Source organism: Eleutherodactylus coqui, chromosome 1 (genome assembly GCF_035609145.1).
Source record: "Eleutherodactylus coqui strain aEleCoq1 chromosome 1, aEleCoq1.hap1, whole genome shotgun sequence".
NCBI lineage: Eukaryota > Metazoa > Chordata > Amphibia > Anura > Eleutherodactylidae > Eleutherodactylus > Eleutherodactylus coqui.
The window spans coordinates 138,127,130-138,154,255 of record NC_089837.1 but is presented as its reverse complement, the minus strand read 5'-3'; the positions used below and the strand labels follow the sequence as shown (position 1 = coordinate 138,154,255).

The window sequence follows — 27,126 nt, the reverse complement described above, 5'->3', positions numbered from 1 at the left end:
CCCATTTCTCTGACTGCTTTCCGCTCCGTCCTATTAGATCTTCACGCTTCAAAAAAAAAAACAAAAAACACCACTCCTCCTAGGCCAATTTTGAGAATTCCAGTCATCAAGTAGACAAAACTGGCTATCTTTTGAGAATTTAAAGGGCCACTAGACATAGAAATTAAAGAAATAACCACACTATTTGTTTTCCCTAAGATTTATAGAATAGGCAGTTACATTTTTTTTCATACTGCTCCTCCCTTTGTCCCCCAGTCCTGTGAAGATAAGAAGCCCTACTGTGTTACTGACAGCTTCTCCTCTTCACAACACGCCCATTCCCCGATGGACCCCGTGTGCTGAGAAGAGGGTCTCAGTGCACAGAGTTGTGACATACTGTAAGTCAGAGGGGAAGAAGAACTCAAACCCAGTCAACCAGAAAAAGCCAAGTAGAATAACTAGAACATTAAGCAAGCACATGACATAGCAGGGATGTCTTCCAAGTTTTTTTTCCAATTCTTGGGGAAAGCTCATTACATTAACAGTTTCCGTTCCTGCACTCATAACATACAATTAATTTTGAATTTAACCTATACTATTGTCAAAATCAGAGCTTCCAAAGAATTGTCTATAAAACACTTCATTGGTTTGTACTGAATTCATAAGCGCCATCATTAGAACTATTGGCTAAGCTTTCTGGAAAACACATAGGCAACTGCCTTTGGCTAGAAGAGATTCTCAGACACAGCAGCATTTCAATCGTATTGTCAGTTGCTCTGATATGTTAATATGTAGAACCTTCTCCACAGCTTTTCAATAAATTTAGCAGCATTTACATCTATCAACAAAGACGCATACGAGACCTCATTATTGCCAGACTATTCACTGTCGATGTGTATTGGAAGGCATTTTTGTCATTATTGAAGCACGCATTACATGGAGATAACGGGTTTCTGTATAATAAACCACATGTCTTCAATCAACCTTTTCAAGCCGTGAAGACATTATGTTGTTACCTTTCTATTTGTCACAGTGATACCAATTACCAAAGAAAACCTACTGTTCATGTGTTCTTCCATCTCCAGTAATGAGCCTCACGGTGCACAGTGACAAAGTCGTATATGATCCCAGAAAACAAGGGTGAGGATGCCACGGGAATGTCAGAATTTAACCACTTTGACATCACTGTTCTCAGATTCAGAATTGACATTGCCATGCTTCATGGTTTTATTTTTGCCTTCCATCAAGTGAAGATATGAAACCTAAAGAGGAAAATTGAAAGGTGTGCAGATTCTTTCCTATGTATATAAGATCTTGCCTCTAGGATCCAGCAAAGCAACTAGAACAAAGGCCTAGGGTACAGCCATGGATTGGTCTGTTATAAACATGAATTCGCACTACCATGTCAAGGGAAAAGTTCATTTCTAAGGCCGCCTGCAGACGGGCGGGTCGGATCCAGCGGCAAGAATTCTCGCCGCGGGACCCGATCCCAGCACCTGCAGGAAGCAGCGCGTATTCACCCGCGCCTGGCGGCCCCGGCTCTGTCATGTGCCGGCTGCCAGGCAGCCGGCGCATGCGCAGACCGGAGCCGGCGGCCGGGTGAGTGACGTTTCTGTGCGAGGCTCTGCGAGCCCCGCACAGAAACAGGACATGCCGCGGTTTGTTTGCCGCGCGACATTTCGCGCGGCCAAACCGCGGGCGTCTGCATAGGAATGCATATTGTAATGCACTCCTATGCAGGCTTTCAGTGGCGGAAATCCCGCGGATAATCCCGCCGCGGGATTTCCGCCCGTGTGCAGGCGGCCTAACAATGTACTGTCTCTCCTGACATATAACAACGTTATGTTTATTTGGAGTAAGTATATTTAGAAACACATAAAAAAGTTACCTGTGTCTGTAAACTAATATCTCATTGCAAAATCCTAATCACTGCGGTCCTGTCTCCCGGCTACCTTCAGTAGCCAGGAAATTTTAAATGTCCCGCGCCAATCTGCTCTTCTGCGCATGTGTCGCTATTTTTCATTTGTTCATTGGCTCACATGTGTAGAAGATGGTGGAGGGTCCGTTCTGGACCAGATCCATGCAGGACATCGCAGAGGACTGGGGTGAGTAGTTTCAGCCCCCCTCATGAAAGCGATCCATGAGGGGAGCTGAAACTAGCTCCCTGCAGCCCAGGATGACAACTCAATGTTGTCAGCTACCTCCAGGAGTCGGCAGCATAGAGCGGTCACATCCATAGCCCACGTGGCTTTAATCCCCAGAGGATGCATGTTTTTACGTCCTCTGGGATTAAACCTCCTTTTAGCTAGGATGCAAAAACACTAATGGGCTGGTCACTAGGGGGTTAAACTGGGATCTCTTAAAAAGGTAACAAGTTTCTGTCAATAACTAAAGACAATTACCTTTCCCAACTTGAACAAGATCCAACTAGAGGGACAGCTATTTTGGACTTCATATTAACCAAAAGACCTGGCAGAATAACAAAGGGGGGGGGGGGGGCATCTGAGAAAGTGACCATAATATAAAAATTTTCATTTGTTTTTCAATAGGAAGCTTTATTGGGGAGCTACAAAAATACTAAACTTTACGAAGACAAAAGTTCAAAACAGCTTAGAGATGTCCTTAACCTTAAAGGGGTTGTCCCGCGAAACAAAGTTGGGGTATACACTTCTGTATGGCCATATTAATGCACTTTGTAATGTACATTGTGCATTAATTATGAGCCATACAGAAGTTATTCACTTACCTGTTCCGTTACTAGCGTCCTCGTCTCCATGGTGCCGTCTAATTTTCAGCGTCTAATCTCCCGATTAGACGCGCTTGCGCAGTCCGGTCTTCTCCCTTCTGAATGGGGCCGCTCGTGCTGGAGAGCTGCTCCTCGTAGCTCCGCCCCGTGTGCCGATTCCAGCCAATCAGGAGGCTGGAATCGGCAATGGACCGCACAGAAGACCTGCGGTCCACCGAGGGTGAAGATCCCGGCGGCCATCTTCGCAAGGTAAGTAAGAAGTCACCGGAGTGCGGGGATTCGGGTAAGTACTATCCGGTTTTTTTTTCAACACATGCATCGGGTTTGTCTCGCGCCGAACGGGGGGGGCTATTGAAAAAAAAAAAACCCGTTTCGGCGCGGGACAACCCCTTTAATGAGTTGGACAATGTCCTCAGAAATAGTACAGATAAATCTCAAAAACAGGTCATCAGCAGCACTCTGTTCAAAAACCAGGGGAGGCTATATAGCTGCAAAGCCATTGCAGGGACCATGGACCATAGATCCCCATACAGCAATCCAAGTCAACACACTCCAGCAGCAGCAGTGATATGGTGCAAAAATATAAAAGGATTTTTATTCTTCCACAATAAAATGCGACATTTCAAGCTTGAGAAAGACCACGTGGCAGTTGAAGCGTCGCATTTTATCTTGGAAGAATCAAGATCCTTTTATATTTTTGCACCATATCACTGCTGCTGCTGGAGTGTGTTTACTCAGAATTAGTACAGACAATAAAAGGGAATTTCTTAAACCATCTAATACTCACTGTGAGCAATTCATACCTTACAGGAATAAAAGAGGTAAGAATAGGAGACGATCAATGTGGCTCAATGAATATGTAAAGGGGGCAATAAACAGCAAAATTAAAAAATATAAAAGCAGCTAAAAGCAACAAAAAGGTGGAGACAGGGACTCAATGTCAGAGTAAAATGAACCTTAAACTGTTTTTGTTTTTTACTATTAATATAGTTGACAAATTCTGAAATTGTTGGCTCTTTAAAAAGATAATGTAGGAAAAATTGTACAGGGTGATGAGGAGAAAGCAAATCTATTTAATAGTTTTTTTTGGCACTGTATTCCACCTATTGGAAAGCAGCATTCCAGCAAGTCAATGTCAGACTTTTCAGACAAGCCTTATAACAATGACTGGGAATTGAAATGCTGCCTTCAATAGGTGGCGCTGCAGAGTTCCATCTTCCCAATTTGCCTTACAAGTCTCCTCACTCACCTTCTAGGTGCTCTCTTTGAGTAACAATACCTTTCCTGATCCACGTTTATAGGCCTCTCACTAGCTAAGCCAAAAACCTACTGCACAATGATGATGGGCAAAAACTCCAAAACTGCTGTCTGCATATGGTATTCTGACTTGGTTTTCCAGTTGTTGTTATAAGGCTTGTCTAAAAAGTCTGACATTGACTTGCAGGAATGCTGCCTTCTAATAGTGTAGATGTGGAAAATGGAACAATACTTCTACAGCGCCACCTAAGTGGGAAAACACTAGGTAAAACTGATATGGAAAAGGACTTGGAGATTTTAGTTAACTGTAAGCTTAAGACGCTTGGGGAGGTTTGCGGAACGGGGAGACCACTCACTGGGGCGTGGTTCCAATACCTACAACTATACCATTATATCAGATCCATTGGAGGGGCTCGTCGTGCTGGAGTTTCCCTAGCACCCTTTGAGTCATTATAATAATAACCCTGCATCCCAAGGTAAAATATCAGAATTAAATAGGTTCCTGGTGGGGGAGGATGCAAGAGATGGGGGAAGAGCCGTGGAGAGAGAGTGGGAAAGGGAGCTGGGTGGCTCACCCTCGGAGGAGTTATGGAAAAAAGTATATATTTTGACACACAAAATAAACATCTCTAGTAGATTTGAGGAGCTGAATTATAAAATATTGAGGAGATGGTATAGGAGCCAGAGAGGCTGGCCAAAATCTTCCCCCAGTATCTGGACACCTGCTGGAGATGGCTGGCGGAGAGGTACCTTTGTCCACATCTGGTGGTCCTAGCTAAGAGATCACTGCTGAGGTTCTTCATCCTGGCGGCATGCCAGATGATCTCCAGAAAGTGGAAATCTACGACTCTGCACTCTAGGACGATATGGCTGGAGGCCCTTGATACAATCAGGGAGGAGACATATGGAGGAGTTATGTGCCAAAGATGAGCCAAGACATGACAAACATCTGGTGGTCTGGGCTGCATGTGGACAGTTCCGTGATACTCCAGGCCTGATTACCTGGGTCTTAAATGGGAATATTCCCCCTCACTCGAATAATCCCTAACTTGCGTCAGGTTGGCTGAATGTGGATAGACTATAGCCCGGTGGTTGCTAGGCCAGTTACCCTTACCTTCCCTTACCTAAAAATACTTTTTGAACTATAACTGTAAGCTTAACTGGAACAACCAGTGTCAAGCAGCTTCTGCCAAGCCAAATAGGATCATGGGTAACATCAAAAGAGGTATAGGGGCAAATGACTAGAACATTATTCTTACTCTTTACAAATCACTGGTCAGAGTACACATGTAATATTGTGTACAGTTTTAGGCACTGGTTCTCAAGAAGGACATAGCAGAGCTTGAGCGGGTACAAAGGTGGGCAATTAAATTAATAGATGGCAATACTCCGAGAGGTTATGAAAGTTGGGGTTATTTATTTTTTTTAAACTAAGACGGCTGAGGGGCGATCTAATAACCACGTATAAATATATTAGGGGACAATACAGGCATCTCTCCCCATGATTCATTTATACCCAGGACTATGACCAACAAGGTGACATCCTCTAGATCGAGAGGGAAAAAAAGTTTTTACACTAACATAGGAGAGGGTTCTTTACTATAAGAGCAGTGAAACTATGGAACTTTCTGCCTGAGGAGGTGGTGATCGCAAAATCACTGGACAAGTTCAGAAGGGGTATGGATGCCTTTCTTGCGCACAACAATATTACATCTTACAGTCAATGTTACATGTCACTGATTACTCCAGGAGGGGTTGTTGATTCGAGGAGTTTTTCCGATTGGCAGAGTCGGGAAGGAATTTTTCCCCTGGAATTAGGGTTGGTTTCTGAGTCACTGGGGTTTTTTGTTTTTGCCTTCCTTTGGATCAGCATTGTGGGAAGGTGGGCTGAAATGGATGGACACAAGTTTTTTTTTTCCAGTCTAAGGCCGCCTGCACACAAGCGGAAATCCCGCCGCGGGATTTCCACCGCTGAAAGTCTGCATAGGAGTGCATTACAATACACACTCCTATGCAGACGGCCGCGGTTTGGCCGCGCGAAATCTCGCGCGGCAAACAAACCACGGCATGTCTTAATTTTCTGCGGGGCACGCACTCAGCCGGCCGCCGGCTCCGGGCTGCGCAGCAGCCGGCACATGAAAGAGCCGGGGCCGCCAGGCGCGGGTGAGTACGCGCTCATCCCTGCAGGCGCTCGGGTCGGATCGCGCGGTGAGAATTCTCGCTGCCGGATCCGACCCGCTCGTCTGCAGGCGGCCTAAAACATCACATTGCTTTTGGCAAATGCATTTGCAGGATTTATATAGTAAAGTCTGAACATAGCTGAAGCAAATGACAATGTATCGCTAAGATATGTTACTTTGTGAATGGTGGGAGTCCAAGCACCGCCACCCGCACTAATTGCTACAATTAAGGGGGCATGCTCTGGTGAGTACCACAGTACTTTCTCCATTGTTTCCAGTAGCGTGCCACTCCAGTCCAGACTGTGTTAGTACAACAACTTGTGACTGTTCTCAGTGAGAGAAACCAAGTAATCTTGTACATGATACCTTTTAATAACCGAAGCCTGCACGTGAGCAGCACCGATGCCAAAATATGCCTTTGCTCGTTTTGTCGTTGTGATTAGAGGTGGTATCCGCAATTGGACCCACGCAATTAGCAAGAGGTGGTATATCCTAGCAGAAAGCCACTGCTCAGCAAATCCACTCTTAGGCCTCCCTCACACAGGGCGTTTGCGTTTACTGCAGATTCCGCCGCGTTTCAGCAGCGCTGGCATACTTTATGCCAGCGTTTTGGCACCTAGCCGCTGCAGTCCGGGTCACGGCCGCTGGTCTCTGCTGCTGATCCGGGCTTCCTCTGCACTCCCAAGTCTATTGCCGTAGGCCAGGTTTGAGAACCCCGCCTCCAGCAATAGAGTGCTGTGATTGGTTGTCGGCACGCTCGATGCCCAATCACAGCCCTTCATTGACTGTCTCAGCCAATCAGAGCTTCCCAGCGCTGATTGGCTGAGACAGTCAATGAAGGGCTGTGATTGGTTGTCGGCGTGCTCATGCCCAATCACAGCACTCTATTGCTGGAGGCGGGGTTCTCAAACTCGGCCTACGGCAATAGACTTGGGAGTGTTGGAGAAGCCCGAATGAGCGGTAGAGACCAGCGGCCGCGACCCGGACTGCAGCGGCTAGGTGAGTATTGCTTTTTTTCCCCTCTAACTAGCTGGGACAGATTTTCGAGGTAGGGCTTCTATTGCAAGCCCTAACCCCGAAAATCAGGGTTACCAAGTGTTGCCGCATTTTTAGCAGTGCTGAAACCGCTGCCCATTCAATTTAGATTCAAATACATTTTATTGATTACATATCAGACAAGAAATACTTGTGCTTTGATCGTTGCCATAATAAAATAAAATCTTTATAAAAGGAAATGTAGAAACAGCAAATAAGATGGGGAAAGATGGAGAAGGGGAAGCTACAGCATGGGGGACGTGCCTATCGCCAGATCTTGGTCTGATAGTAGTTTCCGCTCGGGGATTGCTCTGGCTCCCGACCTCCACTTTTCTCCCCTGCCTTAGTCTTATGCTCTAGGCTGGGGATTTGTCCCTAGCTCGACTACCATTATAGAGATAAATCCATTTTCCCCTTCTTGTGAACTTGTCTTATCTAGTACTCAAACTTAGACAAAAAGGGAAGGAAAGGGGGGGGGAATAGATAAGGAAGGGAAGGGGGGGGGGGGGGGGAGTGGGGAGAGAGATAAATGCATAGGTATGGCTCTGAGTGGAAAGTCTTCCGCGCACCGGTCCGGGTGATGGATTAGTTAAGTGAGCCTTGGTCAATCCAGCTTTTAAAGGCGTCCCATCCTCGGAACGCTACCCATGGTTGCTAGGTCTTGTAGTGGGCTTCCCAAGACTTAGGGTCCTTGGTTCCTAGTTCGTCAAATCTCGAGAGTATGAAGTTCCTCTACCCACATGCCCCTAGTTGGGACCGTCGGTGAGCGCCAGAACCTTGGGACGAGTCGTCTCACTGCTAATATGAAATGTTTTAGGAGACTTGATTTTGCGGCTTTCTTGCTACCCGGAAACAGTGAGAGCAGGGCTATTTTTGGAGTCATCACATTTGAGTGGGTAATGTGGTTATATAGGTTTGTCACCTTGTCCCATAGGTCAGCCACCGGATGACAATCCCACCAGATGTGGGTCATTGTGCCTCGGCTTCCACTGCATCTCCAGCACAGTGGTGAGGACTGGTGAAAGATCTTCTGTAGTTGGTCAGGGGTCCTATACCACCTTGAAACTATCTTATAGTTGAGGTCTTGTATTTTACCGGCTGTGGATAGTTTATGGGTTAGGTCCCAGATTGTACACCAGTCCTCATCCGTGAGGTTTTCTCCCATTTCCCGTTCCCAGGCCTCCTTGTAATTTGGGGTCTCTTCCCCCGTCTCCCGATCTAGCAACATCTTATATAATGCGGAGATCACGTGCCTCTGGCTTGAGATTGATATGCAGAGTTGTTCGAACTCAGTCAGGGGCAATGACAGATTCTCTTTCAGATTCAGCGTGCTCACAAAGCCTCTCAGTTGCAGGTATTGCAGCCAGGACCCTGGTAAGGGTGGGGACTGGTCCGTGATCTCGGTCAAGGGTTTCAGGCCCTTCTGCGTTACTACGTCCCTCAGTCTGGGGGTTGTCTCCGCTGAAATGGACAGCAGCCCCTTCTAGCTAATTGTGGCTTCGAATGCGGGGTTTGCTATGAGTGGGGTTAGGGGGCTTGGGACTGTGACTAGTCCATATTGGGGTGCGAAGCTCACCCAAGTCCTAAATATCTGTAGGCCGAAGGGGGAGATGTTGGGTATCAACTTAATCCATTTAAGCGGTATCCAGGGGGCTCTGTAGAGACCATCTATTTCACCTGCATGCTCTATATCTACCCAAAGCCTTATGCTTCTACTTTTGATGTCTGCCCATTCATTTTAATGGGCCACGCAGGGCTGAAAACGCCCCAAAATAGAACATGCATCGCTGTCAAAGCACAGCTTTGGAAGGCGCTGCACTTTCAGCCCTGTGTGAGCAGCCCCATTAAAATGAATGGGAGTGTTGTACAGCGTTTAGCGCTGGGCTGAAAAGGCAGCGTTAAACGCTGTACAAAACGCCCTGTGTGAGGGAGGCCTTAAACCAGCTTCATATGGCTGTATTTTGCATTTATATTTGTAAGCTAAAACCAAATGTAAGTACCAAACCTGGAAGAGATGCAACTTTTTTTTAAAAATAGATTTTAACTGCAAGTTCAACTTCTGGTTTTGGCTAATAAATACTAACCAAAATGCTGTGTAAAATCTGTCACACTTATTTCTTATTATGTTGCCCTTAGGATTGGATCTCCATTCCTCTTATGAGTTATTCCAAATACCTTTTCCCCCTAGTAAAGCTGGCAGCAATGAAACAGCATATTTAGACAGACTTGTGCAGTTCCTATTTAGTTCACATAAAATTCCATTACCGTATATACTCGAGTATTAGCCGACCCGAGTATAAGCCGAGTCAATAAGTTTTATCACAAAAAAAATTGGTAAAGCTTATTGACTCGAGTATAAGTCGAGCTATACCCGAATATGTACTGGGTAAAAAAAAAAAAAAAAAAAAGCAATACTCGCCTATCAGTCAGCGTCTGTGTCCCCGGCGCGATGCTCTCCCTGGCGGTGCAGCCAGATGCTGCAGTCTTCTCCCAGGTTTGCTTTTGAAATCCCCGCAGTCAGCACTATGATTGGATCGAGCGCCAGCCAATCACAGTCGGCGCTCTATAAACCAATCACAGCCATTCAGAATGACATCACTGAATGGCTGTGATTGGTTTATCGAGCGCCGGCTGTTATTGGCCGGCGCTCGATCCAATCACAGCGCTGATGGCGGGGATTTCAAAAGCAAGCCGGGGAGAAGACTGCAGCAGCTGGTTGCACCGCCGGGGAGAGCATTGCATCAGGGACACAGACGCCGGCAGATAGGTGAGTATTGAGGTTTTTGTTTTGTTTTTTTTTTTAATATATCACTCGAGTATAAGCCAAGGGAGCTTTTTCGGCACATTTTTCTGTGCTGAAAAACTCGGCTTATACTCGAGTATATATGGTATTAAAAAAAAATTGGATCAATTAGTTAACTTCTCACCAACTAGCTAACGCCCATCGATCCAAGGTTTCTTTATGTTGTCAGACCGAAACGCTTTACCTTATCAGGATTAACTTGTGCATCGGAGTGTTTGATATAGAAAAAAAAACGTAAAACTTCATCTCCATATTTATGACAGTTTGTGGCATTCAGAGCTCAAGGACACATTTTGCTTTCACCAACACTTTAGCCCTTTTGTGCACTGTTCTGATTAATACATTTCTTCAGACTTCATATAAATGTTTTATTAAAAGAAAGCCAAACTTCAGTTACATCTCGTCATATTCTGCGTTTCAGTACATGCAGACAATACCATCGGGTACAAATTTTCAGAAACATAACAAATGGACTGCACATAATATAATAACATCTAAAAATATCACACTATACAAGATCTATATGTTCATTATACCCAGGAGTCCAGTCCTCTCAATTCAAGTGGTTGAATAAAAAAAAATAACCTAAAAATTGCCTAACCTAAAAATCAATACTTCGACCTTAACCACAAGCTAAAGCCAAGCTATGCAGAATTTATGTTAGAGTATAAAAAAAAAAAAAAAAAAATAATAGATTTTAGTGTTATCCAAAACAGCTATTGAAGTGATAAAAATGGAGTGACATTTACCTCTGGTGTGTTGGCCACGTAACAAAAGAAGTAGCACTGCATGAAGCCGTCAGCCATACTGTTGACTTGGTTGTACTAACAGCTATTTTTGCTATGGCTAGCTATGGCCAAGCAAAACAGTTGATTGTGGAGGAAAAAAAAAATAGTGGCACTTAAAGAATCCCCCAAATATTAAACACTTCATTGCTTGTACAAAATAAAATTGTGTAATAGGTTAAAAAACAAGCAAACAAAAAAAAAACATAAAAAAGGGATGACCCCACATACATTCTACCAAGTATCAAAAATAAACAGTGAGAAAAAAGCAAAGTCACGTAAAATATAAAATAATAAAAAAAAAAAAAAAAAAGAGAGGACAAGATTATTAACAACATCAGTCTATTAACATACAGGCATCTGTTGGTGATATCTGGCATGGATTGAAAGGCTCATAAATGGGCTGCATCTCACAGGCATCAGAGTCCCTCAGGTCTACTCTGTAAGCGACATTTTAACGAGCTTGATACATTGCTGTTTGAATAAACAGATTAAATAAAAAGGGCCGACATGAAATCTCCTTGGCCAGGTAATACTCATCTGTCTGCGACACTGGTTGAGCATGCCTCCGCTATGTTAGCCGATGATCAGAGCATCTCAAAAGAGTTAATAAAATCTGAATGCCAGCGGCATGTGCTTATCTTCAGTCACAAGTAAATCTTCAGTGGTACTGCATCATGATAGGCCATAATGTATACAATTCGAAGGAAGGGATAACTATAGGGCTGGATACTAATGCATTAAAGAGGTTGTGCCAAGAACACTGCCTTTGTACATAAGCCCTATTAAAGACGTGTGAACATCAGAGTAGAATCCCCCACTTGATATCCCCAGTCCTTGTATTACAGTAGAGCCGTTCATCTGAATGGCCGTCGTACTACATTGTACCTGCAGAAGCAAACACGAGGGAAATGTCTAGTTGGCTACGGCTTGCTCCAACAAAATCAGTCAGGGGACTGAGAGTAAGCGCTACAATCTAAAAGGGGTTGTGTCCAATGGCTCGATCCCTTTAAATGTAAAACTATTTAAACTAAAAACTACTAATTCAATTAAATGGTAAAATAAATCAATTGCAGATACAGTTACGAGGCAGAACACCCTCATACACCATATGAATGTTCAATTTAGCATCGTTTTTCTATTGTCATGTTCTGTACTTGACCACTACCCCTACCCTACCATATGGAGATTATAGAAACAGCAATTCAGGCAATAGGTGTCCTGTGTATACGCAGCCACTGACTGGGCACTGAGCAAAGAAAACAAAAATCACTCACTTGGGGAGTTGCTTAGTTTTTAGCTCCCCTAAAAACCAAGCAACTATTGGCCTGTGCAAACAGGCAGTCATTCATCTATGAGCAACTGCCTTTTTGCAGCGGCTAGAAGAGATATCCGGCCCTCTCTGCCTCCATTCTCTAACGACTATCGCTCCTGTGTTGAGTGCTTATGTGCCCTAAAGTCATCCCATGTAAAAATACCTTAACGCATCACAGTCATTACCTTGCAAGACTGACCATGTTTGGCATTCAAAATGCTAGTCAAGTACTAGGTATGTTTATTAATGAAGCCAGCATGCCGCATTTAGCTAGAAACTGTGGCACTACTTAAACTCATCATCACCTGCTGGAAATTTGACAGAATAAGGCCGCCTGCACACGGGCGGAAATCTCGCGTCGGGATTTCCGCCGCTCAAAGCCTGCATAGGAGTGCATTACAATAAGCACTCCTATGCAGACGGCCGCGGTTTGGCCGCGCAAAATCTCGCGCGGCAAACAAACCGCTGCATGTCCATTTTTTGTGCGGGGCTCGCAGAGCCTCGCACAGATACGTCACTCACCCGGCCACCGGCTCCGGTCTGCGCATGCGCCGGCTGCCCAGCAGCCGGCACATGAAAGAGCCGGGGCCGCCAGGCGCGGGTGAGTACGCGCTCGTCCCTGCAGGCGCTGGGGTCGGGTCTCTCGGCATTCTCGCCGCCGGATCCGACCCGCTCGTCTGCAGGCGGCCTAAACTGGAGAAGACACCATGATGGAAGGGAATATTTCTTTCTGCCCCCCCCTCCTCCCCAAGTAGTCAGAGACCAGAAACCCAACATACTGCGCACAGTAATGATGCCAATATTGCCTGCACTCTACATCACTAATGCACAATGTTTGCAAACCTAGTGATAACCAGGCCTCTGAACCAAATGTAATGTCTCCGTACATTCATTAAGAGCTAGTATTTTAAAAGCTTTTTTCAACCCAACAGGACAAATAAAAATGAATGTAATTAGTGTACACTCTTTAAGAATACATATCTATATCAATGTAGCAATGCAGATCAGAAGCTTATCTTTCCGAATGAGAAAACAGACATCAATTTAATAAGCTCACTTAAGAAAGGCATGCAGCACGTATGCCACAAAAAATACATCAGTAGTGAATTTGGCACCAATATAGATTTACAATAAGCTTACTTTTCTTGTATTGTTCCCTTTATCAACCACTCACATGAAACAATATGGAGGAGCTTTCATATTAAATGGAATTACAAATGCAAGTAAGCCATACCCAGCAGACTGAAGAAGTCACACGTTGCCCATTTGTACATGAAGCACAACCCACGCTATTCTTGGTCGGCAATGTTTAACAACACGCATTACATACAACATATAGATTATATATAAATATGTAGGTATTTATATCGCATTCATGGTTTTTATCTCCAGGTCTGACTACTACAGTGGGTAATCTCCAAGTCATTAAAAAAACGCAAAAGATAAAAGACTGATAATGGTGCCTCAGTTTCCAACACTTGACTTGTGTGTTCCCCATTTTTTTAGGCTTGGATTACAGTCATTGCTGGAATGAAAGACATGGTAATAAGCTATATTTGTGATCTCCTGAACCTCAATCTCATTTGAGGGATGCTTCAGCTAACTCCATTAAAGAAGATGAAATACTATTACATTCAGGTATGGATGAATTTGCCATTGAAGGAAAACCATGGCAAGAACTTAAGAAAAACTGTTCCAAATTTCTATAAACAAGACATATAAAGAAGAAAATGAATGTCAAAAATGTACACATATCTTGGTCAAAACGTGAGAACTGTAACTTAAACGTTTTATGTCCTTATGTTAAATACATGGCATTATAGTAACAGCAGATATTCCTTGGTGTACAGTGGTGCCCGGCCATGGGTCAGGCTGGGGGCCAGTACAGTAAATGTTCTTTGTGCAACAGAAAGAGGCCCAGGCACTGCAGCGGCAACAACGGTCCATCATACACATTCTTCTGCCGACATCAATAGTGGGTTGATGTATTCAAAACCTTCAAACTCTGACTGGTCAATCTTCCTCACCACGTCCCTGCAAGAAAAGGAGAATCTCGGTAATAACCTATATAATACACTTAAATTATATAGAGAAGGTAGCCTGTTATTGAGATCAAATGGGAAAGAGATGCAAGCCTTTATTAGTGGTGGCAATTACTGGTGTGAAGGGTGTTCGCAGAGTCTAGCCAAATAATTACACTATGTCTTAAGATTTATTCCATCTGTAGAATAAAGGTCTCGTTTCAACTATATAGGCAACAGAATGAGAGTATGCATACGGTACGAGTATATTGTATAATCTCTCGGACAGTCCGGTACACCAGTTTTTAAGGCTGTGCATATTATGAACACTTCAGCCTTGTTGGAAACAGCTCTTCTTGTAGTCTGCCAGATGGCATGTGGTGGACTCAAAAATAAAAGTGGAAAAGGTTCTAGTACCCAAAATTAAAAACATAATAATAATGAAGCATTCAGAGGGAACTGCAACTTTGAAGAAAATGTATTCTCCTGCATGACCACTCCACAGAAAGCTATCTCTTCAAAACAATGTTAAGGTTGTGGCATGGCCAAATCCAGTCCTCATTCAAACTCTAAATTTGTGTCCGACCTGAAAATACCCCACGTTCCCGAAGCTCACCAATATTATTCTCATCAGCAATTCTTGGTATATAGGTTCACTTATCGGATAAGACAGGCTTCTACAGGAACCATTTTCCGTTACCGTTTAGGTGTTTCCTTCCTAACTCCCACCTTCCCCGAAGGAGTACAAAATAACAGTTGAGTTCACAGTTAAAATATTGTTTTCTTGTTCTGCCTAATGTATATTAGTAAAAGGATTTCAAAGGTGGAACGTGCTGCCGAGGTTCAACAGTAGGGTTCCTTACAGAAGTCCTAGGAGAACATTCCCCCCGTGAAGCAGGGTATTCAGATCCTATTCCCAGTAACACACTGAGCCATTTTAAACAAATTTTTGCAGACTAAAAAGGAGTATAAGAATACAATTCTGCAACATGTCCCTCATATTACTTAAATGTTAGACTATGAAGGTTTCAAACAGTCTTTTCTTGCATTACCTTACAAGTACAAGGAGCACACTGCTACTTGGGAATGCAAAGCAAATGCAGTATTCTCCTTCAGCTATTACAGTCATTTGAATAACCGACATCCAAACAAACAATGCCATATTTTCATTGCAAACAAAAAATGTATCTGACCAGCCACGACTCCCCCTGGCGATAACGGCCAATCTCAGGCGTTAGGAAATCCCAACAGCCTTTAGTTTTTAGTTTTTAAACAAAGGGTATGTCTTCATGAGCGTACCTCTTTAATGGATTGCACAACTGTTTCACACACCATGGTAATTCTATTGAAAGGAGTTTTTCTTCCATCACAGACCAATAAAGAGCAACTTCAGCGATTTTTTTCCCCCTTCATTCATTGTGCAGCTATGCCACCGGTATATGTAGGGCAGCGAGTGTTCCCTTGCTCAGTTATTCCTTTCCATCTAAAACTTCCAACCACTTTTTACTCGGTTGGTCATGTAATCTCAATTCTGACCGGCTCAGATCTACTTGGGTTTATGCTGTCTGAAACTTGTCAATTGTTCTGTTTGTGTGATGCTGCAACCTATCGCAAAAACTGCCTAGAGAGGGGACACAGAATCTCCTATCAGATACTGATGATGATCACAGCTCCTGTCAGTTATATTACAGGAGAGCACAGCTCATCCTTCTGACTGTATAATTATGGTCTGCAACTTATTTAGGTGAATATAGAAGGGAATGATGATTCAACTGTCCCCCCAACAGGCAGAAATGGTATAGCCTCTAGCTAATATTGTCCTGAGGCACCATGGAATTGATGTGAAAGTGAAACAAAAATAAAATCTCACAATCAAGATGGTGGCTGATAAGTATTAGATTGGGCACTGCACTGCATGGAGGTGGCTGCAATACACAGACCTCAGGAGTGTGACAGACAATCGAATGAGGGATGGAAAAGGCGTTTTCACTGGAGTGTCCCTTTAAGGTATGTCAACTGAATTGATATAGAAGTCTGACCTACACTGCGTCCATTAAATGACCCCTAGGAAGCAACAATCAGGTGGCCTATAAAAACCTGCCCTCAAACCTTTAGAAACAGAAATAGCCCTGCTTCTAAAAGGAGCCCAAGAAGTGTTTCACATGATGACTTTAGGCTCTGCTGAAGAGCAGAGTGCTCTAAGACAGCCACGACATTTGTTCTTATACTGTATCCAGCAAGCAATTATATCGGGGGATCTTTTTTCAAAACCTTTTTTTTTTTTTTTTACTTCAATAAAAAAGACAAAACATACTCATCATCTGGTGTGAGTTGAACAGGCTCATTTGTGAATTGTACATCAAAGTTATCCAAACCAAATTCTCCACATATGTTTGGCTTGAAGGGAGGAACCACTTGTTTCTGCTCCATCTAAAATGGCAAGGAAAAGTAAAAACAAAATAAAATGAAAAACATCTACTTTGCTTATTACCCAAATTACTTGTAAGATATATACGATTATAGGCAGGACAAATGATTAAGGCTGGGTTCACACAGGGCGGATTTGCTGCGGAAATTTCATCCGGAATTTCGCCGCGGCAAATCTGCCTGCGGCCGCTAATAACGGGATTAGCCAGCCGTGTACACGAGATTTCTCAGAAATCTCGTCCACACAGGATGGCAAATCTGCCGCTGCAAAGCCGGCACTGCGGTGCAGATTCGTCGGCCGCAGCATGTTCATTTTTTTTTTTACTTCTTCTGCTGCGGCCGCGCTCTCCTGTATGGGAGCGCCGGCCGCAGCGGCAGAGCAAGCAACCAGGCCGCTTCAAAACCCGCGACTAAGTGCCACGGGTTTTGAAGCAGCGCTTCTCCCGGCAGAAATCTCACGTCTTTTTGCTGCAGCCAAACCACGGGATTTCCGCCAGGAATCTGCCCCGTGTGAACCCAGCCTAACATTTTTAAACAGCGGCTTTATGGAAGTAAACAGGTTACCGCGTTAAAATCCACAGCATCAATTGACACTTCAAAATCCACACAGCAGGTAAACTAATACTGCCGATATTTTCTGCAGCGTGGATGAGAGTTTTTGAAAAATCCACAATGCCTGTATTATAAAAGCTGTGAAAAATCTGTAGTATTTCCGCAATAAATGAACATACAAAATCTCAATAGGGGGTTCTCTTCTGGGTTGGAAAATAAAAATTATAGAATTAGAATTCCTGAGGCTACATTCACACGGGCGAGCGCGATTTTGGTCCTAGATACCTGGCCCGATACCGTGCCCGGCAACGTGAGTTTTACCCACAGAGGAGAGGCATTTTTGATGCAGAACTGCCTTGCATCACTTCAGTTAAATTTTGATCCTCCAGCGATTGTTTTATATGCGGAGGGGGATTGGCAAGTGTTTCCCGTTGATTTCAAACATCACATTGCATGGCATGGCATGAAAACAATGGGTGATGTATTCCGAGGGACGCGAAAAAATAGGACATGCAAAAAGGATAAAAAAAAATTCCTCATGTATATGACTCCATTCAAAAGAATGGAGTTCATATTCACACAACGCACAGAACTCGCATAAGATTTGTGCTTGCGTGGATGTAGCCTTAGGCTGGCTTCCAAACGGCTGATAAAAATGGCGCATGATTTGTGCGTTGCGAGACGCACTAATATGAACCCATTGGGTCATACACATGAGCATTTTTTTCCTGCATATCACTGAGATGTGATGCTATGCGAGAAATAAATTGCAGCCTGTTCTATCTGGCTGCGTGATCTGGCATTGCAGCCCCATTGCTTTCAATGAGGCCCGCGGCAGCAGCGCTGACCCCATTGAAAACAATGGGAGAACTCCATGCTCCTCTGCTGCGGTAGGGATTTCCTCTATCTCCAATGTGATGTGAGGCTGTTTTCACATGAAAACGCCTGGCGCATCCCTTTGGCTTTCACATGGATGGCGAAGGCAATATAAGGCCATGAATCATGGTGCGATATCGCCCTCGCCCATGTGGAGTTAACCTTTGTGTAGTGAGAGTTAAAAGAGGGAATGAGAAGGGAACTCCTAGGCATTTATTGATCAGAAAGAGTGGCGAGCAGCTATAGCGCATCTGTCTCTCTGGAGGACCCAAAGCAAATTTTCTAGTATTTTACATTGCCGCATTCCTAGAGCCATCATTTTTTGTGGGACAAGCTGTATTTTCCTAATCGTATCACTTTTGAGTACTTACTTTATTATTTTGAGGGGAGTAGGGAAAAATAATTTCACCATTGTTTTTTGGATTTTATTTTTATGTAGTTTAGCATGCAGAATAAATGCGATAACATTCTGTAGGTCAGCACAATGCCAGCAATACAGGTTTTTGCTATTTTCGTATACTTTCTGATCTCTAGCAGAGCTTGTTTTTTGCAGGATATGCTCTAGTCTTCATTTTTGGGAACATCTACCATTTTGATCACTTTTTATTTCATTTTTCATAGATACAAGATTAACAAAATCAGATTTTTTTTTTTTTTTTAACATGACCAGTTGTACTTTTTAATGGTACCATTTGCTGATTTATATGACTTTTGGATTGCTATTACATTTTTTTGTCAGCAGAGATATGCAAAATTAGCCTTTTTTGCCATGTCATTTTTAATTTTCCACGGCATGCACTGGACAGGTTAAATAATGCATTAATTTTTTATTTTTTATTTTTTACAATGGATACGGCAATACCATTTATGAATACGGCAATACCAAATTTGTGGTGATATATATATATTTTTTCTTTTTAACATATGAAGGGGAAAGATAGGGCTTGATTAGGTTTTAAATTTATTTTTTACTTTATTTTTGCCCCACTAGGGGATTTATAATAATAATCTTTATTTGTATAGCGCCAACTTATTCCGCAGCGCTTTCAGGCATGGATAAATGCAAAACAATACATCAATTACAATATAAGGTACATTGGGTTAGACACAAATGGGTTGAGGGTGGTACAGGATGTGCAGGAGTTGGGGAACACAGGCAATAGGAAATATTATGTACAGATAATTTATATGAAGGCAAACAGGGTGGAGCACCATAGGGAGGGGCGAGGGACTAGGTCAGGAGATTTGGTATGCTTCCCTGAAGAGGTGCGTTTTTAAGGCACGTCTGAAATTTCGTGCATCGGGAATTGTCCGGATGCCTTGGGGTAGAGCATTCCAGAGGATGGGTGCTGCTCTAGTGAAGTCCTGTAGGCGAGCATGAGAGGTTCGTATTACAGGGGTGTTTAGTCTGAGTGTGTTAGCCGATCGGAGTGAGCGGGCTGGCTGGTGTACTGACAGTAGGGAGGCGATGTATGGTGGCGCAGCGCCATGCAGAGCTTTGTGAGTGAGGTAGAGGAGTTTAAATTTAGTTCTGCAGTGGATGGGCAGCCAATGCAGCAACTGGCATAATGCAGAGGCGTCTGAATAACGACTGGATAGAAAAATGAGTCTAGCTGCTGCATTTAGTATGGATTGGAGTGGAGCGAGTCTAGTGCGGGGGAGGCCAATGAGTAGCGAGTTGCAGTAGTCAAGCCGGGAGTGGATGAGCGCAACCACGAGCGTCTTTAGCGTGTCCGTGGTTAGGAACGGACGTATTTTAGCAATATTTCTGAGGTGCATGTGGCATGTTTGGGCCAGAGATTGGATATGGGGGGCAAAGGAGAGGTCAGAGTCCAGTGTGACCCCAAGGCATCGGGCATGCCATCGGGGGGTTATGATGGTGCCAGACACTGGAATGGAGATGTTGAGGGGAGGTCGGTTAGAAGGTGGAAAGACAAGGAGGTCAGTTTTAGAGAGGTTTAGTTTGAGAAAAAGGGAGGACATAGTGTTAGAGACAGCGGACAGACAGTCGGTGATATTTTGGAGGAATGGTCCAGAGATCTCACGAGAGGAGGTGTATAGTTGGGTGTCGTCAGCATAGAGATGGTATTGGAGGCCGAATCTGTGGATGGTTTGTCCAATTGGGGCAGTATAGATAGAGAAAAGGGGACTAAGGACCGAGCCCTGGGGTACCCCGACAGCAAGAGGGAGTGGAGCGGAGATAGAACCAGCAAAGGAAGTACTGAAAGAGCGGTCAGAGAGGTAGGAGGAGAACCAGGAGAGAGCAGTATCCTTTAGACCAATAGAGTGGAGCATAGTGAGAAGGAGATTATGGTCGACAGTGTCAAATGCAGCAGACAGGTCAAGGAGGATTAGTAGAGAGTAATCATCTCTCGACTTTGCAGTCATCAGGTCATTTGTTACTTTTGTAAGGGCAGTTTCAGTCGAGTGTAGAGAGCGGAAACCAGACTGGAGGGGGTCGAGGAGTGAGTTGTCAGAGAGAAAGCGAGTAAGCCGGGAGTAGACCAGGCGTTCCAGTAATTTGGAGATAAAGGGGAGGTTTGAGACGGGTCGGTAGTTAGCAGCATTAGTCGGGTCCAGGGTTGGTTTTTTAAGCAGAGGGGATATAATGGAGTGTTTGAATGAGGAGGGAAAAGTGCCAGAGGTTAGGGAGAGGTTGCAGATTGTGGTAAGGTGAGTAATGAGAGCTGGGGAAAGGGAGCGGAGGAGGTGAGAGGGGAGAGGGTCGCTGGCGCAGGTGGTAGGGCGGGCAGTGGAAAGGAGCCTGGAGACTTCTTCCTCTGTCGTTGGTTCTAGCGTAGATAGTGAGTAGGTGCTGGGTGCAGTGCTGATGAAGCTGGGATCAGGGCTAACCATGCAGCTTTCAGAGATTTCTTTTCGAATGTGGTCGATTTTTTCTTTGAAATAGGCAGCTAGTTCTCCAGCAGTCAGGTCTGTCGCAGGGGCCTGTTCCTTGGGGCTGAGGAGGGAGTGAAAGGTCTCAAAGAGTTGTTTGGGGTTGTGGGATAGTGAGGAGACAAGGGAGGTGAAATAAACTTGTTTGGCATGGTGAAGGGCTAGGTTATACATTTTAAGCATGAATTTGAAGTGGAGGAAGTCTGCTGGCAGCTTTGACTTTCTCCACAGCCGCTCGGCGCACCTAGAGCACCGCCGGATGAAGCGTGTTTGGGACGTGAGCCAGGGTTGCCTTGGTCTGCGTTTGACAGCTCGCATCACGGGCGGTGCCACTTCATCCAGGGCACGGCTGAGGGTGGTGTGGTAGTATTCGGCTGCCAGGTTAGGGCAGGGGAGGCGAGAGATGGGCGATAGGGAGGACTGAATAGCTTCGGCAAACTGTTTAGTGCGGACAGACTGGAGGTTCCTAGAGGTGCGATAGATAGGAGGGTCAGGAGAGATGCTAGGGTGCCTGATGGAGAAAGAGAGAAGGTTGTGATCCAAGAGTGGAAGTGGGGAGTTAGTAAAGCGAGAAGCAGAGCAGAGACGGAGGAAAACTAAATCGAGAGTGTTACCATCTCTATGAGTGGGGGAGTCAGAGATTAGCGATAGGCCAAGGGAGGAGGTAAGTGTTAAGAGCCGGGAGGCAGATGAGGAGCTAGAGTCGTTAGTAGGAATGTTGAAATCACCAAGGATGAGGGTTGGGATTTCACAGGATAGGAAGTGGGGGAGCCAGGCAGCAAACTGGTCTAGAAACAGGCAGGTAGGACCTGGGGGGCGGTAAATAACTGCAACACGCAGAGGCAGTGGGCGGAAGAGTCGCAGGGTGTGGACTTCGAAGGAGTGAAAGGTAAGCGAGGGAGCTGAGGGAATGACCTGGAAGGTACAGTTTGGGGAGAGGATGATGCCTACTCCTCCACCGCGTCTGTCATCCGATCTGGGGGTGTGGGAGAACTGCAGGCCATCATAGGACAATGCAGCGGGGAGGTAGAATCGGACTGCTGTATCCAGGTTTCCGTGAGGGCGAGCAAGTTCAAGTGTTTACTGGTGAAAAGGTCATGGATAGTTGGGAGTTTGTTACACGCAGATTGGGAGTTCCATAGGGCGCATTTGAATGGGGCAGGGGGGGCATTTTGGTAGAGAACAGTACGGGGTGGGCCTGGGTTGGGGGAGATGTCCCCTGCAGCTAGGAGTAGCAGAGTAGCAAGGGTGAGCAAATGGCTAGGGGATTTGTGTGGGTGGCTAAGGTGTTTCTTTGCAGTATTGGGGGGTTGAAGGCGTCTTAGGAAGTTGAACAGTGCATGGGAGCCATACATAGGTGAGGAGAGGAGGGAGGGGCTGATGTGGATGGAGTGTGTTGGGGCTGGGCGTTGGAAGAAAGAGTGAAGGCTTGAAAAGAGGATAGTGAAGGAGATTAGTGCAAAGAGGAGAGTATTTCCCTTCAGGCTTTGGACAGTTGTGCATGTTAGCTGTCTCCTGCTCTGTCGCACTGCGCTGTATAACTGCATCATTCAACAGCATCAAACACTTGTTGCTGGACACTTAGTGCTGGACACATCAGGTGAGGCAGCCTCTGGTGAGGCATGGAGGGTAGAACTGACTTTAAAGTTCTGGCTATAGGACTTCAGCTGGGAGTGGCTTGTTACATTTCACTAGACAACCAGCTGACCCCACCTTTAGATGGCTAATGAACAAGATGGGGGGGGGGGGGGGCGCTTTATTGCCCTCTTACAAAAACGAACTGTCCAGCAACACTAAGATGAGACAGGGAGAAAACTATTTGGGGGAGGTGATGAGGAAAAAAATGAGGTGATGAGGATTTGAATATTATTACATCTCATAGGTATAGAAGTGTATTATATTGCTTATGAAAGACAGCCAAAGGCCCTCTTCAAAGCCTCTGAGGCCAAAACAACCCATCAGGATTACATTGCTGGGTTCCGATGGGTGATGAAGGGAACTCCCTCCATCTGTCAGTCTTTTACATGCCGAAGGCGTAAAAAAAATTAATAAAGAAAATGCATGTATTTGAGGCTGCCAATCATTTTTCCAATAGGGTTTCATTAAAAATGTTGCACCATTTGTCTGCAGCTTCTACATAAGAGATAGTAAGTGAGACTGAAGAATTGTTTTTCAACCCTTCTCACCTCTCTTGCATTTTTTATCAGCTAATTTATGATCATAATAAAAACTTTGTTGTGGTTATAAATTAGCTGATAGGGTGGTGTAGAGAGCTGAAAGAAGCCAAGCAGTGTCTATATACACTGATATAAAAAAGCTCTAGAAAACTATAGTAATAAATATTATATATTTATTTTTTAATTAAACCCTATAGCATAAATGACTAGCAGATATAATACGTGCATTTAAGTGAAAAAGAAAGTCCACCCTCCCCCCTAAGAGGTGTCCTTTAAGTGCAGAACACCTTTAACCTTTTGCAATCCAATTTTGGATTCAGGATTTCCTAGGGGGTTTCTCTTTCTGCCATTGTACAATGGCGCCATCTGCTGGCTAGAGCCAGTACTGCGGTATGGGACATGCTGGAGAGGCCCCCGACAACAGAGCGGCCAGTAATCTACAGTAAGAATACCCTGCCCAACGTCTTCCAACATTGGAGCTGTACAGCCTTCAATCAGAATGTCTCTAGATGTCAGACAGTGGATTGGAAAGGGTTAAGACATAATGCTTGCACAAAACATCTGTGTGTTAATGAGCAGGACTGCAAAAGTAGACTGGCCATTGTTGTACAGTGAACTTAATAGTTGGTCTGAAAACGTTGGCATTTTGAAGATCAATTAATAAATTTGCATGCCACAGAAAGCTAGAAAGACACCGCTTACAATAGAGAAATGTGGATAAGACTGACTGCCAAAAAAGTAAAGCATTTACCATATCCCAGTCAACATTGCGGAAAAACTGATGTCCCTGGATATCAGCAAATCCTGTCTGCGGATGACAGCCAAGACGGTCCTTTGGTTCCTAAAGTGTCAAACAAATGAAAATAACATATACGTTAACATTTCTGACTATTTACGGAACAATTTACTGTAGAAAAATGTGTCAGGGGAAAAATGAATAAGTGCTTTTATTTATTGGATATATGGTCGAAATGTTAACAGTTTGTGCAAAAGGTCTTCACTAGAGATGAGCGAGCATACTTGTTAAGGTGATTTACTCGAGAGAGCATCGCCTTTCTAGAGTACCTGCTGGCTCGTCCCCGAAGATTTGGGGGGTTTGCGGGGGGGGGGCAGCGCAGCAAGGGGGAGCGGGGTGGAGAGTGAGAATGATCTGAGTGTTCGGAGTTCTACAATAGCTGGAAAGCCACAAGCTGGGGGCCCTTGGGTATAGATGATGGCCAGTGGTCCACAGTGTGCATGGGGAGCACTTATTTTAACTACGGTATATATGGGAAATGTTGGCAGTACTTGACAAGCCTCTGATGAAAGAAAATTCTATCCAAGAACTAATGCTTGGCTTGGAAGAAAGCAACACAAGGGAATTATAAAGAGATTGTTCTTAGGTAGGCTCACCTTATTCAGAAAGCTTTTTAAAACACTAGCTGCTTTCACAGACAGGGATCTGGGGATACGAATTTGTTTTTCAAGAATAACTGGAGAAAAAAAATTAAAAATTGTTAAGGAACTAAAATTCAGATATTTTTCCTAATTAGAAACATTTAACTATAAAAATACGTAACGTTTCCTTGCATTTATTATACATAGCATTGTCAACATTGCAGAAGTTGTCTCTTTTACAATATAGAGAAGTGGTCTCTTTTACTAGAGAGTCTGAAACCGATTGGGTGCAATTTTCTACTGAACCATTGGCTATATGCGAACAATTCCAGCCACGGTGGTTCCATTTGTTACGGCAATTCCCATCTTCTAAAGTGATGCATATTATGGTACTAGGATATACCGTCACTTTATAATCCTGCTGGGCGAATATCTGGACCCCGCAGATCCTGAGAATGAAGGAGACACCACTGCATCTCCTTCATCTTCAGAAATGGTGGGGGTCTCAGATCCCCCAGTAATAATAAAGTGATAACAGATCCTAGCGATAGGACTTAACTTTATAAGAACGAACTCATTTAATAGTACAGGAACCCATTTCAATTGATAGTACGTAACTACTGTGTTTATTAAACAGTATACTGCTTGTACCTTGAAAAAGGAAATCCTCTGTGTTTTGGTCTGGATTGTCTGAACTCCCCACAATATCAAATGGTGACCGACCAGCCATCATCTCAAACATCAAGACGCCCAGTGCCCACCAGTCCACACTGAAACCTTCAGCACACAGGAATTAGAAGGGGGGGAAAAAAAAAACGTAAGTTATCCACATTATTTACTAATCTTCTATTCAAAACTAGTAATAATTCACATAATTGTAAGAGAGCCTATCAAGATATTCTGCTGTTTGTTGCCCCATCTGGGAGCAGGGTGCGATAGGGGGATGGATGTTGAACATGGGTTTTGTATGACCTGGCACAGGATTTCTAATAAAAAGCAAAGTAAATCGTGATAGGAGAGACAGCAGGGATAGAATTGATTAATGACGTTGCACCAGAATTCTGGCAAAGTTGCAATTCCGACACAAGTAATATTTCCTTGCTCACAAATTGTGACCGTTTTCTGCCAGGCTTGGCACTTGGCAGACAGGCTTAGTGGCAGGGTGTATGGCCGCCACAGCCTGTCATATATACTATGATTTACATTATAGCTGGAACCTACACCATCTCGTAGTTGCACAGCCAGTCATTCGGATCTTCTCACAATTTAGTGTGTAGCATGCAGGTCTGTCCGGTTTGGTAAATATGGAAATCTTTAAGAGGCCTTTAACTGTGTAAAGTAGGTCTGCCAGTAGAATATGCTGCCATAGTTAAGAGCGCTACATTAAACTTCCTGAAGGGCTAATGAGTCATTTGGCATACGAGAAGTATTCTAATTTCTGCCCCCATCTCCTCGGTCCTCCTCATATTGGAGTGACAGCAGCCACTATCTAATTTGTGATATTAAGATTTCTGTAGAGGAGTGGTAATCATTTTAGCAGGATATTCCGCAGTACATTACAAACCCTCATGACCGCACAAGTGAGCAGTATAAATCTATTATATTACCATAGTCCTCTCCACGCAGGATCTCAGGCGCGATGTAATTTGGTGTACCACAGAACGTGCTAGTAGTGTCTCCTGGCCGTAAACCTTCCTTTAAGACATAAAATAAGACAAAAATCAGCAAGCACACATACAATCCATCCTGGCACTTCCATCAAGTCTAAAGACAACATTCAACTGACCCGTGAAGGAGAAGAGCAGCTCTAGGTTTTCACAAATCTTTGTTGGGATATTGACCAAGTGAAGTATTGTACCAAGTACTGGGCAATAATATGAAGCAGAGCAACAGCAAAGTTTTGCAACTGTTTATTCATGTACTGTTATTGCAGAAGTAGAAAACCATAAAAAAAGTTGAGTAAATTAACCATTTACAACCATGTGAATGTTGCCATATGCTGGCCAGAAAAAAAAAAATCAAACAGCACATTGATGCCGCATACCTCATTCGCTATTATTAGTTAGTGTAGTATTCAAGTCTAGCGTTGTGGAATATGTTGGCACTATATACTAAGATCATCATCATTATAGTCCATTGAAAATATGCCCTTGTGAATAAGCCCCTAAAACAGGTCTTCTGAGTTGGACACTTTGTGACTCTCCGTGTGCTGCAGTCTGTTCCACAATGATGCAGTCATTCAGGACACATGCGCTGCATTGGGGAAAAGAGCAGTAGTGGACATGCACCACTGCCTAGCGGATACCAAAAAGCCCTTCTTTCTAAACATGTCCAGTGCACAGAAATAGATTGATATTTTAGGCATAAATTGGGGAGCATTATACTGCTCGAAGCGTACCCAACATGTTATTTCAGTTGGTATAGGCAGTTGCGTACCCAAATGCCAAGTATATAGGAAGGAGAGGGGGGGGGGGGGGGGGAGGTGGAATACAGTGAAGGCAAGTCTTTTCAACAAAGCAAACAATAAAACAATCAGAATAAGGCTGGGCTCACGCGAGTGTAATTTCATTGCATATTATGTGCGCAAACGTGCACACGCATAATACACTGGAGTCCATGAAAATACATTGATTTTCATTGATCCTTTCACACTTGCTCAAATTTCTTGAGTAAATTATGCACATAAAAACAGATCACGGCA

At 44.1% G+C, this 27,126-nt stretch overlaps 1 protein-coding gene across 1 annotated transcript in view; it reads right to left on the bottom strand.

The window, feature by feature from the left end:
- Positions 1 to 10,354: 10,354 nt before the first annotated feature.
- The window catches only part of PRKCI (protein kinase C iota), an 88,153-nt gene continuing 71,381 nt past the window's right edge, over positions 10,355 to 27,126 (bottom strand). The window contains exons 13-18 of the mRNA XM_066601017.1: positions 26,033 to 26,120; positions 25,077 to 25,202; positions 24,441 to 24,520; positions 23,800 to 23,889; positions 16,436 to 16,551; positions 10,355 to 14,134 (exon numbers count right to left, since the gene is read on the bottom strand). Coding sequence (XP_066457114.1) covers positions 14,047 to 14,134; positions 16,436 to 16,551; positions 23,800 to 23,889; positions 24,441 to 24,520; positions 25,077 to 25,202; positions 26,033 to 26,120 — 588 coding nt within the window. The 3' untranslated portion in view covers positions 10,355 to 14,046. The remainder of the gene's footprint in view (positions 14,135 to 16,435; positions 16,552 to 23,799; positions 23,890 to 24,440; positions 24,521 to 25,076; positions 25,203 to 26,032; positions 26,121 to 27,126) is intronic.